This window comes from Theropithecus gelada, chromosome 16, assembly GCF_003255815.1.
Source record: "Theropithecus gelada isolate Dixy chromosome 16, Tgel_1.0, whole genome shotgun sequence".
In the NCBI taxonomy this organism is placed as follows: Eukaryota; Metazoa; Chordata; class Mammalia; order Primates; family Cercopithecidae; genus Theropithecus; species Theropithecus gelada.
The window spans coordinates 1566677-1580450 of record NC_037684.1 but is presented as its reverse complement, the minus strand read 5'-3'; the positions used below and the strand labels follow the sequence as shown (position 1 = coordinate 1580450).

At 40.7% G+C, this 13774-nt stretch overlaps 1 protein-coding gene across 2 annotated transcripts in view; it reads right to left on the bottom strand.

Annotated features, from left to right (window-relative positions):
• The window catches only part of NLK (nemo like kinase), a 157971-nt gene extending 145724 nt beyond the window's left edge, over positions 1 to 12247 (bottom strand). For both annotated transcript variants that reach the window (XR_003116252.1, XM_025363136.1), the window contains exon 1: positions 10665 to 12247. Coding sequence is in view for 1 of the 2 variants with exons in the window: in XM_025363136.1 (XP_025218921.1) it covers positions 10665 to 11122 (458 nt within the window). In the remaining variant the exon portion in view is untranslated. The remainder of the gene's footprint in view (positions 1 to 10664) is intronic.
• Positions 12248 to 13774: the final 1527 nt, after the last annotated feature.

Genomic DNA, 13774 nt, shown 5'->3' with positions numbered 1-13774 from the left:
AAGTCACCTGGCTTATTTCAATTAACTTACACAATTTGCAAATCTGCAACTCCCTGCCATGGTACATTAAGAAAATTAGCATGTAAGAAAAATCACCTGCTTATGTAAATTGGAGGATGATTTTTATCCATGCAGACGGGAAGAAAAGCTGCAATCTGGGTCAAATAACTAATTTTATCTATTTGTTCAAATGTCTCTTTTCACCTTTTCTCTGTAGCTCAGAGCAAGAATTTTAGGTCAAAGAATGGATAAACAAAAAGTTTCTGTGTTGTCCACTCCCCTGTAAGAAGTCTGCTGCCTGACACTACTGAGCTCTATACTACTTACATTGAAAGCAAGACTGAGAACCTTATCCGGATAACAAAACCACAACACAGAGAGGATAAAAAGAGAAATCAATAGGAGATATCTGCTCTAATTGGTAAGGAAAGCAAACATGAAGGATCAGGTACCAATTTTACCTTCTGCTACTTTAGGCAAACAAAGCTTCAGAAAAGAAAAGGAAAAATGCCTCCAAATAACTCAGGGCAGACAGGATTTCTCTATAGAGATCATTATTCCAGTTTGTTCCATAAATGTACCCAGTCAAGTTCTTCTGAGTCTGACATAAGTCAGACAAATGCAATATCTTGGTCATTAATGACTGCATTCCTGGCATTCACTGCTGGTATTCATCCCTCCCATTTAAAACTGACTCCATCTCCAGGTCCAGAAGTGGATCTGATTGCTCCAAAAGTAACCTTATCTTCATTGACAGTGATTGGTTCAGAAATGAGTATGTAATCCAACAAAAGCCAAAGAGAGGCCAGGTGCAGTGGCTCACGCCTGTACTCCCAGCACTCTGGGAGGTCAAGGTGGGCAGACTGCTTGAGCCCAGGAGTTTGAGACTAGCCTGGGCAACAAAGTGAGACCCCATCTCTACAAAAAAAAAACAAAAAAAATAGCCAGGTGTGGTGACAGAGCAAGACTGTCTCAAAAAAAAAAAAAAAAAAAAAAAGCCAGAGATCAATATGCTGGTGCTGGTCAATAGCCACATGTGGCTACAGAGCACTTAAAATGTGGCTAGACCAAACTGAGACATATTCTAAGCATAAAGATACACAGTGATTTTGCAGACTTAGTATGGAAAAAAAAAGTAATACAGATCATTAATAATTTTTATAGGGAATACATGTTGAAATGACAATATTTTGGATATAGAGTTAAAATACATTACCAAAATTAATGTCACCTGTTTCTTTTTACATTTTTTACTGTGGCCACTAGAAAATTTAAGATTGCATACTTTCACTATGTATTTACTGGATAGCACTGCTGGTTTGCTGAGGGTGACTTGGACAAGAGCTTTAGGAAGTGCCCTCTTTGGGCACTGTAAGCCCTAAATTACTACAGCCTTAAAGCTGTGTCAAAGCTCATTTTCTGGGAGGCCCACATGCAAACTAGTAAGTCTCTTACCCAAATTCAGAATTTAAAGGAGACTCCTGGAAAGATATCTGTTTTAAAGAAACTTGCAAATTAATGTAAGCACTGGCCCCCAAATCAACTTACCTGATTACTCACACACAAAAGATGACAAAATACTGAACATTAAATTTTATTTAAAAATTTAAAAATCACTCAAAATATTATAAGAAAACTATTATAAGATTTATAAGAAACTAAGCAAGTTTTTAAAGTCTAAAACACTAAAAAGGTAAATATTATCAAGAAAATAGTAGTATCAAATGGACATGTAGGAAGAAATTGATTGCTCATTTGCAAATAGGCCTGCTCTTCTCCACAGCTAAACTACACGTATAGTCCTCACCAATAACTCAGTAATAGAAGAAAACAAGTCTCTTGAAAAAAATGAACATTTAAAATCTGATCCCAAATTAGAAAACTATAAAAGTCACCACACTGGAACAGGGTGACATTTATCTCATTCCTCCTTTAAACAATTTTAGAAGCTATTCAACACTGTAGTCCTGAAGAGAGAAAGTTGTCTTGTGGTCACCAGCAAACTCCAATGCCACTACGCCGTGCAAATATTAATACCATTTTATAATAGAATCTTAGGAAACACAGGATTTTATAAATGAGAAAACCAAGGCTAAGAAAGTTTAGATAACTTTACCAAGGTCACAGTGTTGTTGGCAGCAAGGCTAAGACCAGAACCTTGTCTCCTAACAAGTTTAGTTTAGTAATCTATTACCCTATTGTTTAAGAAAAAAAAAAAAAGGCCAGGCGCAGTGGCTCATGCCTGTAACCCCAGCACTTTGGGAGGCCGAGGTGGGCCGATCACGAGGTCAAGAGATCGAGACCATCCTGGCCAACATGGTGAAACCCCGTCTCCACTAAAAATACAAAAATTAGCTGGGCGTGTTGGCGTGCACCTGTAATCCCAGCTACTCAGGAGGCTGAGGCAGGAGAATCCCTTGAACCTGGGAGGTAGAGGTTGCATGAGCCAAGATCACGCCACTGCACTCCAGCTTGGTGACAGAGGGAGACTCTGTCTCAAAAAAAAAAAAAAAAAAAAATCCTTCCCAAGGAAATGGCACCTTGAACATTAAGTTCTCTGGTTTATTGAACTAAAAAAAAAAAAAAACTTAAGATTTGGAAGAATTGTATTAATAAGTTTAAAAAATTGTAAAAAGTAATACTGAATACTTAAGAATTCTTTAGAATCAAACATACACAGTATAGGGAAAAACAATCAAACACAATCATTCTCTCAAATGCTGTCAATGATGTACTCACTAAATACAATGGCCTTTTCTCCATCTTAATTTTCTGACTTTTTTTTTTTTTTTTTTTTTTTTTTGAGACAGGTTCTGACTCTGTCACCCGGGCTGGAGTGCAGTGGTGCGATACCAGCTCACTGCAACCTCAGCCTCTTGAGTAGCTGGGACTACAGGTGCATGCCACCGCACCAGGCTAATTTTTTTTTTTCTGTATTTTTAGTAGAGATGGGATTTCACTATATTGTCCAGGCTGGTCTCAAACTCTTGGGCTGAAGTGATATGCCCACCTTAGCTGCCCAAAGTGCTGGGTTTACAGGTGTGAACCACCATGGCTGGCCTTCTTTGACTTTTTATTAGCACCAAAGATCACTCCCATTTTCCTAACAATCTTCTGCCATACTTAGATTATCAATCACTGTGAACACATTTTCCTGACTGCTCTTTAGTTCTGCTTCCAGTAGCTTCTTCCACCTACAACACAGAACACTCCCTAAGACTCAGACAGATCTCAGTTCTCTTTACTCTTCTATTTTATGTAGCCAAAAAAAAAAAAAAAAAAAATTAAATCTGACCAAGTCTCTCTTACTTAAAAACTTTCAGTAGTTGCCATTTGCAGAGTTTTAACCTTTTCTCATCATTGACCGCCTAAGGAGCCTTTTTAGGCTTTATTCCTAATCATTCCCCTCATAAAATCTTAATACCACAGATACGCCATTTAACTGTTCATGTGCTATATGTACACATATGCTTTATTAATAAAAAGCTGTTTTTAGTGCCTCAACTCAACCATGACATTCCAACCTCTCCATGATTGAGCTCTAGCTTACACCTCCTACCACCCACTGCACTGCACATTCAGCATCTCCAGCCCTGTAGTCTCCTACATATAGGCCCTTCTACCTACACTGCCCTTCCCCATTGGTTGACTCTCATTCTTAAAACTCATTGAAGAATTACCTATTTTAGGAAGCATCCTGACCTTCCATAGACATCCCTCCTCTACATTCCCTTAATGTCCAGGGACTATCTCTATTGCTGCATTTATGGCACTATAAATGGATAATAATCCATTTACAAATCTATTTCCCCCAGTAGGTCATAATCACCTTTAATCCTTATCTCCAGCACAGTGCCCGGCAAATAGTAACACACAATAATTGAATATTGTAAGAACAAGTGAAAATAATATACACATTTTTTGAGACGGAGTTTCGTTGCCCAGGCTGGAGTGTAACAGCCAGATTTTGGCTCACTGCAACCTCCGCCTCCCGGGTTCAAGCGATTCTCCTGCCTCAGCCTCCCGAGTAGCTGGGATTATAGGCATGTGCCACCATGCCTGGCTAATTTTGCATTTTTAGTAGAGATGGGATTTCACCATGCTGGTCAGGATGGTCTTGAACTCCTGACCTCAGGTGATCCGCTCCTCGGCCTCCCAAAGTGCTGGGATTACAGGTGTGAGCCACTGTGCCCAGCCTGAAAATAATATATTCTTAAGTTTTTATTTAATGGTTTCAAATTTAGTTTCACCTCTCCACCAAGGCTGAGGACACCCTGAGAGTAGGCATGTGTCATTGTTCGTATTGTTTACTTGACTGTCAACTCCTCCAAAACAATATGGTGACTTAAACATCCCTATACCTCAGTACTAAGCACAATACAGACAACAGCAGCAGCAGCTTAATAGAGGTTCGCAAAATTATTTATGAGACTAAATATCCCCATTTGGTGCCTGCGAAAGTGCTGGTCCACAGCAAAGTGACAATAAAAATATACAGACTAGTGAGTTCCAAAGGTGTAAAAAACTTTCACTGCCTCATAGTAGATACGACTCAATTAGCCAAATTATTTCAAAACTGGGTTTAGGTAAAGAGCACCAATCATTATCAGTGGCAGACACCCCCGTATATACTCCCTCTACTCACACCATTACAACTAAGTGTTAAAGTTCAGTCTCAGTAGAGTTCACTTAGAAGTCATCTTTCCATAATGTCAGAGTACCAGCTTTTTCTGTTTCCGCACTAGGTACCTTACAACTACTGACTATGTCTATCATAACTTGTTATGTGCTCACTGACAGTGTTACAACTGTTGCCTCAGGGACTCTGTTACCCCTAAGCAACATCAGGATTACACTGACAAGCTATTTTAGTTATTGTTGACCTGTATTAGATGACCCAATCAACAAATAATTCACTGGGGTAGCATAGAGACAAAGGGACTCAGAACTAAAACCCAAACAGATGCATAATTAAAGAGCTTCTAACAGCTTCTGTCCATTTATTGGCTGGACGACAAATGAAAAGTTTCTTTGGCCTTGACAATCTCCAAAGAAACCAAATAAGCATATTAAGGAAACATACAGTATATGAACAGTTAATTCTTGAATTGCTTGGACATAAATAAATCTAATAAAAACCACAAGAATAGCCACTCAGTTTTACAATATAGAAGGCAGAGAAAACTCTGACACTCCTAGTTGTGAAGACAATGAAACATTCCAGTACTCCATTACAGGACTTTTTGTATCTACAGCTGCCTGTGCTTTGAAGGTAAAAACCCAGAATTTAAATTCAAACACATATTCAGTTAACGCACTTATGCATTTTACAAAGTTTTTGCTCTGGTATAGCATATGAAAGGGAACTACATCTGCCCCCATTTCTCTTTCAGGACACATGCCCAGTGGTACTGACAGCTAAAAAGATGGCATTTAATGTTGAGGGATATTGTTTCAGCTTGTTTGAAAGGGCAAGGTTTCTGAAATGCCTTTTAAAAAAAAAAAATTCTCTTTTTTTCTAAATTAATATTTCACACTATAACATGAAATTTCTCCGCAAGAATAAAACAAGTTTATTTTTTGTGCTGTGGTTTTGTTTTTTGAACATAATTTGGATAATCTTTTCAGGAGTCTAAGTACAAAATGACTTGCAATGTTACAGGCTATGGAGTTTCAACCACTAGGAAGTGGGTGCAGTATCATTAGATGGTTACTTTTATTCTCTACTCTTTGCTTTATCTACTTTATGATCATGAACCTGTAATTTCTAAAAGTAAGTTCGTTTGTAGTTAAAATTAACAATACAGATTTCCACATTTCTAGTTTCACACGGATGCTTTGTTATGTCTAGAAGAGCAACCGTTTCCTTTTTATGGTGCAGGCTCTGCTTCTTCAAAGCTCTTTTCACAAAGCAGAGCCCCCAAAGAATCCAGCTGTGGCTGTTAATCTTGGCTGATAGTGGAGAAACTTCTCAATGCTATAGATTCTTAACCTGTAAAACACAGTTAATAACAAAATGCCCTTTAGTATACTACTCTTTCTGATATAACTTACTCCAGAATTTTCCCCAAACACATCCCAAAAGCATTCTCCATTTTTCCAAATTACAGTTTGTTATATGGAGTAAGAGGACCAGAGAAAACATAAGAAAAAAAGATGCTTCTCATGTTCACAAGATGAGCAAGATAGACAATCTCTACCATGCACAAGGGCTTATACTGAATAATTTTTTTGTTAAATCACTATATTTCTCCCACCTCACTGGGATCTTCAGCAATTCACACTTTTTCATCCAAACATAAGCAAAGTGAATCTCTACTAAAGCTGAACTTCGACAATAAGGATGTCTTTCACTTGTTACATTGAAATGAAAAAAATAATTCCCTCCCAGTATATAAAGCCATAATACTTTCTAAAACAGTGCAGATGATCTGACTAAAACACCTACAAACTCCATACAAATGTGTATTATTTTTATTTGTTTTTTATTAGTTGACAGGACAGCACAGAGTATTTTCCCCTTGGCTTTAAATTCAACCGTTTTCAAATCTCCCTGGCATACAGTACAACTGAGGGGACATGCTATGTTATTTAGAGTCATGCCTCCAAAAATAGTCTACATGCTGATTTCACCTGATAAATCTGACAATCTCTGAAGACACTTCCATGCACATTAACACAACAGCTTGATTTTTCTACCAACAATAACTACAACAAAAACAACTAACATTTATTGATGCTTACTGCGTGCTAGACAGTGTAATCACTGGTTTACAAGAATTACCTCACTTAATCTTCACACCAATCCTGAGATAAATACTATTATTATCCCCATTTTATAGATAAGGAACAGAGAAGTCAAATAATTTATCAAGATCACAGAGCTAGTAAGTAACTATTACTACAGTTTTGAAAGACAGATAAAAGTAACCTGCTGAAGTTATTAGAATAATAAAATTCAAAGACATCCGACATTACTTGGAGTACACAAAGGCAACAGAGCAAGTGAATCCCAGGCTTTTTGATCTTTTAATTAATCAGGCAAATCACAAACCAAAACGCTAATTTTATTTTAAAAAAAAGCTTTTCCCAGACTCACTTTTACCAAGGTGGCAATATGTGCCATTAATTCCATCTCTAATATGTTAAGTTGCCAATGTCAAAAACTGTCTAGGCATAGCAATCCTCAAACCACTCTCATGTGGTCAACTTCCTCTCTCTCTCAAAATTATGAGCCCCTGAAACTCTTTGTCCCAAAGTGGTTACCTCTTTAACCACAGCATTTTCCTCTGGCAAATGTGAACTGCAGACAAAAAGGTAGATTTATATTACTCACCAAATGACTGAAGTTACTATTTGTGGGGTGCTTTGTGTTTTGTTTTCACATTATGAAAATGTCCATGTGGATATTTGGAGGCTGTAATGTCTCACACAGAAGGTCAAATTATATATGATACTTTCATAACCCATAAACAACGTTCTATCAGTGGCAACAAATGTTATCTCACGCTATCCCACAATCACATTACCAGGTAAACTGGAACTCTTACTTTGAGATAAAATACAGCAGACAGTTGCTAATGAAACCTTAATTGAACTGTCACAGCACCATCTTTACCAGAAAGCTAATGAGTAATTCACTACTTTTACACAACTATCCAATACTGATAAGTTATTCCACTAGTTAAATTCAACAGAAAGATAAATCAAGTCAGCTAGACTAAATTGTTCAGTGATAAATCTGGTAAAATGCTGCATCACTTCTACAAATATCTCTCCTTGTCTACATGGAGAAACAACAATCTCTCTCAAAATTGCATGCCACTTTTTTAGCCATCAGTTAGTACCCTTGGGTATATGTCCCCAAGGAAATGGGGGCAAAATACAGTTTCTTGTCATATGCTATTCCAGAAGAATACTTGCAAAATGCATTAAATGAATATATGTTTGAATTAAGTGAATCTTATAATACCCAGGTAGTTAGTTATGTGGTGGTTTGAATCAAATGATGTAATATTGGGAGAATATTTTTATGTTCCATTATAATCATTTTAGAAAAAAGTTGTTTCCAATTCATAAGGTACTTCCTAAATTAAAAAGATAGATTCTGTTTCAGTTAAAAAGTAAAAAAAAACCTCACTAATATCTTTACCTTGGGTTTCAGAATACTAGTGTAAATCCCTGTAGTTTGGTTTTCAAATCTCTGAACAGTCTTACTTAGGTCATACAACAGTTAAATTTCAAATATAATAAGCAATTCAGACAGCAGGTCATTGACATGTAAATATAAAAATAGAAAAGTATTTGCATACTAAAACATACACCTGGAACTCTTTCTTTTTTCACACCAAATTGTATTTCACCTGTTACAGCTGATGAAAACACTCAATATAGTTAACTAGAAAAACTTGGTTTAAAAAAAAGACCTGAATCACGTGAGGACACAGAAAGAGGGCGGCCATCTACAAGCCAAGGAGAGAGGCCTCAAAAGAAACCAAATCTGTACCTTGATCTTGGATTTCTAGCCTCCAGAACTGTGAGAAGTAATTTTCTGTTGTTTAAGCCAAAACAAAGAAGGACCTGACTAGATCAATTAACCAAGCAGCAAAGATGCCAAAGCACTGTGCTAGGCGCTGAGGAGAAAAGGATTACTACAGTAGACAATCCTTACCCTCAAGGAGCTTACAAGGTTTGTCTTGTAGTCAGTGACACAAGACAAACCTGAAATAAGATGGTGCACAGAGGTGTACTTCAAGTACATGAGACAAACTCCATAGGTGGTAGAGCAGTCAATCAAATAACTCTAGAATGGATTCAAATCAAATATATTTGGGCTTTCATATATCAGAGATTCAGAGTACCCACTAGCAGAACGTTTGCTGTGTGAGATGTTTCAGCACTCCAGTTCTTTATTGCCCCCTTCCTTAAAAAAATAAATAAAATTTTAAAATCTTCCCTTGCCACCTAAGTTAAAACTGCTACAAGTCATATCACTTTTTGATAGAAATGTAAGTGAAAAATGCCTTTTGAATATATTCAAGAATGCTGCAACCCATTTCCCTTTCAGTATCCCTAGTTTTTAGCATTGTATGTAAGGCACTAAAAAAGCCAGCAAGCATCCACATCTAAGAGGATCCAAAAAAGTGCTAAAAGTTATTAGTAAATCAATGACAAAATTTAAACCAAGGAACAACCATTTTCCTGTCTGCTCCATCCCCCAACCAAAGCTTGGAAATCCTCAAGAGTTAGGCAAGAATAGGAAGTTCACAGTTAAATCTCTTAGATAGTCTGTGGAAGGGAGAGAGGAAGGCAGGAACAGGCGGGTCCCTGAGCAGAATGACGGAGGCACCATTACCAGCTAGACTCTTTCCCACCTTGAATCCCACACACTTTGGAGAAAGGGCTGCGCTGCAGCAGAAACTTCCTTGGGGATTAGCTGAGAAAATACTGGACTCTACTAGCTTTTTTAAAAAATGGATGAGATCACTTAGTAGCCTAGATTGTCAAATCTGAAATATAAATAAGATGGCCAGTTAAAATGCATAAACGATGCGCCCATCAATTTTAGCCTCAAAAACAATAACGAAAGGAGATATTTACCGGGCCAGTTCCAAAGAGTTCATTTTCCTGTGGTAATGGGGGCTTTTCTAGACAGTAACAAGAATCAATTTTTGAATGCACTGAAAATATCAATTCATCTATCCAAAGTGTAATCATTAGTCCTTGGGAGAAAACCCGGTTCATTCTAGTTTTGACAGGAATAAACATATTTTATTATAAACTACTAATCTTTTTAAGGTTAGACCAAATAGACCAAAATGTTATATTTAAGAAGCCCTTAGGCTTTTACAAATGTCCTAGCACTAGCAAAAGTAGTGTCATTTGTTTAAAAAGTATTATTTCCTACTACAGCAACTGACCAACAGATAATAGGAACTTAAGAGGCACTAAATGACACTAAAACATTACACTGAATGTGGGCCACTGCATAGCTAGTCTAGTAACCTCATTTGTGGTACTCATGTGTGATGCTATATTTAATGCATTCTTATCAAAAGGCTACAGCTACATACTTCCCAACTGTAGCTCCATGGTTTAAAATAAACCACTCAAGCAATGATCTTAACTGGTTCAACTATGAATCCTATCTTTCTTCTCGAGATCAAGATCACAAAATAAGGAGTGAAAAGACAGAAGGATAGGAAAGTAGTTACGCAAAGTATATCGTAATGACAAGAGTATTATAAAGGAATTCAGTTTGGATCAGTTGCTAACACTTAATGCCATTCGGCAACCGATCCAAACTAAATCAAACACACGAAATGACCAAGGTCTTTGTAGGAGTTAGTATTCCATACATTCATCTACTGATGCTGTGTTCAGTGGCTTGCTTAGGTTCTAACAGAAAAGTTTGGTAGACAGCAAACTTATGTGTGTTGCTCATGAGAAGGTGCTCCACTAAAACTTGCCATGAGCCTAGACAGCCAATGCATTAGGCCTAGACAGCCAATGCATTACCACATTAGTGAAGGTGGCTTCCTACAGTTGGGTTGAGAAGCTTGCTCCACCTTGGTCAACATGGAGAAAACCACGAGGGATGCACTCACCCAATCACAACCATCAGAAGAAACCATGAGAGGTTGTGTTTTTCTTTGGATACTCACCAGACAACACCAAAGGCTCCATATCCAATAGGTCTATCCGGCTCAATATCCAGCTGCTGTTGTGGATGATGCGAGTGCTGATGATGGTGCGCCTTAACTGTAGCAGCTGCGGCAGCCTGTACCTGAGCTGGGGCTGCTGCAGCTGGTCCAGGAGCCTGCCCCGGTGCCGGTGATGGGAAATATGGCTGTTGTTGCCCAGGGTTTAACATGGCTGCAGCTGCAGCCGCTGCTGCGGCTGCCGCAGCTGCCGAAGACGTGTGCTGCTGTACAGGGTGTACAGCGGCAGCCGACCCCGGATGAAGATGGTGTTGAGGGTGGTGGTGGTGGTGCAGGTGAGGAGGAGGGAGGTGTGGAAGGTGGTGGTGATGGTGGTGGTGGTGACCTGCTGCTGCTGCAGATGTACCGCCATTGTAAGCCGCCATCATTTTTGCGTTGGCTCTTGCGCCACAAAGAGACATTCAAAATAAATGCCCTTTGATTGGAAAGCAAACTGGGTCAAGCTGTCATTTGGCCATTTAAAAATGAAGAAAAACCACTCACTCCACCTCAAAAAACATAGAGCGTAACTGGCTTTATGTCTTCATCAGTCAATCCAAACAAGTTAGAGGATCTTGGTGTTTAATTTTGGGGTGAGCGTGTGTGGAAGGGTGTGGGTTGCCAAAAGGAAAAAAAAAAGGAAAAAAGAAAAGAAAAAGGAAAAAAGGACCCCTTCCCCCCAGGATTCCTGCCACAAGTGGGTACTAAAACTCCATTCTTAATTTGGGGGAGGTTCCAACTTTGAATGTGGGAATAAAGGCCAAACCTCCCGACCCCCTGAACTCCACACACGAAAAGGATCAGGTAACACACCACCCTTGGAATCTTGAAAGAGGGTTGAATCATCTACCCCTTCCATTCCCACATCCTTTTCTAAACACCTACCACCTCCTCAAAAACAGGATTAAAAAAAATTCCCACTACCCTAAATGGAGAAGATGGGGGGAAATTTTCTGGGAAACCAGCTTCCAGCGTCCCCCCCCCCTCGAACTCTCAGGCCTTCCTACATCTCCCCCTACTCCTAGTCAGGTTGACCTGATTGGGGAGGGGGGGGCGGGGGTTCTAAACTTTCCTGGGCAGAATGAGCCAGGGAAGGAGGCTGGAGTGAGGAGAGGAGGCGACAGCAGGACAGAGAGGAGAAAGAGAGCTAGGGCAAAAGTGAAGGGAAGGAGGTGCAAGGAAGAATGAAAGATGTGGGCAGCGCTCGGACGCCCAGACAGCGGGAACCGCCCCGGGAGAAGGTTAGGGTCCCGGGGCCAAAGAATAGGAGCCCCGGGAGGCGGGCGGAGTACGGTCGGAAGCGGGCTGACTCCTGCCCCCGCCGCCGGCTGCTTCTGCTGAGGAGGGTTGGGGGGGGAGAGCGGGTGGGTCCCCCGCGCGACGGCCCCTCAGGGCTCAAGGCTGCTCCGTCTCCCCCCCTCCCCCCCACCCGGCTTCCGTCCCCGCGGCCGCTTTCTCCTCAGCCGCCGCGGCCGCTTTCTCCTTAGCCGCCGCCTCCTCAGCCGCCGGTGCCGCCGCGGCCGGACTCACCTCCCCTAGCAAAGCCGGATAGACCGGAGCCAGCGGCGGACACGCGCAACCAGCCGCCGAGGCCCCGCCCCCGCCTTGCACTGACCGGCTGCCCTAGCCAATCCACGCCCACCTGTCCGCTACCGCCTCCAATCCTGGGCCAGGAGCTTCAGACAGGCGCACTGTTCGGCCAGTGGCAACAAGGTGTGGGTCTTCTGGGGAAATCCCGCCCCCGATCCGGGATGGGCAGATAGAAAGACCAATCAAAGGCAGAGTTTGGCTTGACCGACACGGCTTAAAGCCAATGAAAAAGCAAAGATCTTTGTGACATTTTTCTTTCGCCTCTCTCCTCTTTTTTCTTCTTTTATTATTTATTTATTTTTTGGCAGGAGCAGGAAGCTGCGTGCTAATCCCGCCTGCAAAAGCTGGAAGAGAGGGGCGGAATGAAAGAACCAATCATGAGCCAGAGGCAAAGAACAGAGTAACCAATCCTTGGGTTGAAAATAAAGTAGGCGGGCACCTGGGCCAGATAGACACTTGACCTGACAAATGGAAAAAAAGATTGATGTAAGTCCCGCCCTTTATAGCTCCTCTAGGACAGGATTGTGGAGAATTTGCTGTCATATCGAGACAACCTCTTCCAGGGGCGGGGCTTAGGAAAGGGGTGGGGTCTTAAAGTGGGCGGGACCTAGACGAAGAAGGCGGACCCCAAATCACCACTGGTCCACCGATCCCCCAGCCGTCTAATATACCACTTAAGATGTAAAGTGTGGGGCAAAAATAGGGGAAGAAAAAGGGAATGCTGAGCTTCAGAAAGTCAAGGTCCAAGGTCACTCAACAAGAAGACAGTCACAAAAGAAATTCAGTAGACTGACAGTTCATAGTCTACGGCCGGTCCTCTCCATGGTTAATCCTGATCTTTGGCAAAAAGAGGAGGAATCTCCAGCATTCAGAACTCCACTGTCAACAGATGATAAAGTTGTTGGTGCAAATTAAAACAAAAAAGTAAACTTGACCACAAAAATAATACTTTTCTTCCATCTTTCTTTCTTAACAGGGTTACGTTCTGTCACCCAGGCTAGACTGCAGTGGCACAGTCCTAGCTCGTTGCAGCCTCCAACTCCTGGCTCAAGCAATCTTCCCGCCTCAGCTTCCCAAGTAGCTGGGATTACAGATGTGCACCACCATGCCCGGCTGATTCTTTAATTTTTTAGAAACAGAGTCTCAATATGTTGCCCAGGTTGGTCTCAAATTCCTAGGCTCAAGAGATCCTCCCACCTCCCACCTTGGCCTCCCAAAGTGCTAGGATTACAGGCGTGAGTCACCGCCTCCAGCCTCTCCCATATTTTCTATCAAGTAAGTTTCTGTCATTGAAATCTTACTAAAATAGCATCTTTCCTTTACATCACTTGATTTATCTGAATTTACCCTTCTTTTAAAATGTGAAATAATAAGCTTACAGAACCTTATCCCTACTGAAACTGCATAGTTTACTCAGAAACTTGGAGGTCATCTTCAATTCCTCCTTTGCCTGTCCACGTTGTCCCTTCCAATCAATCAATCAT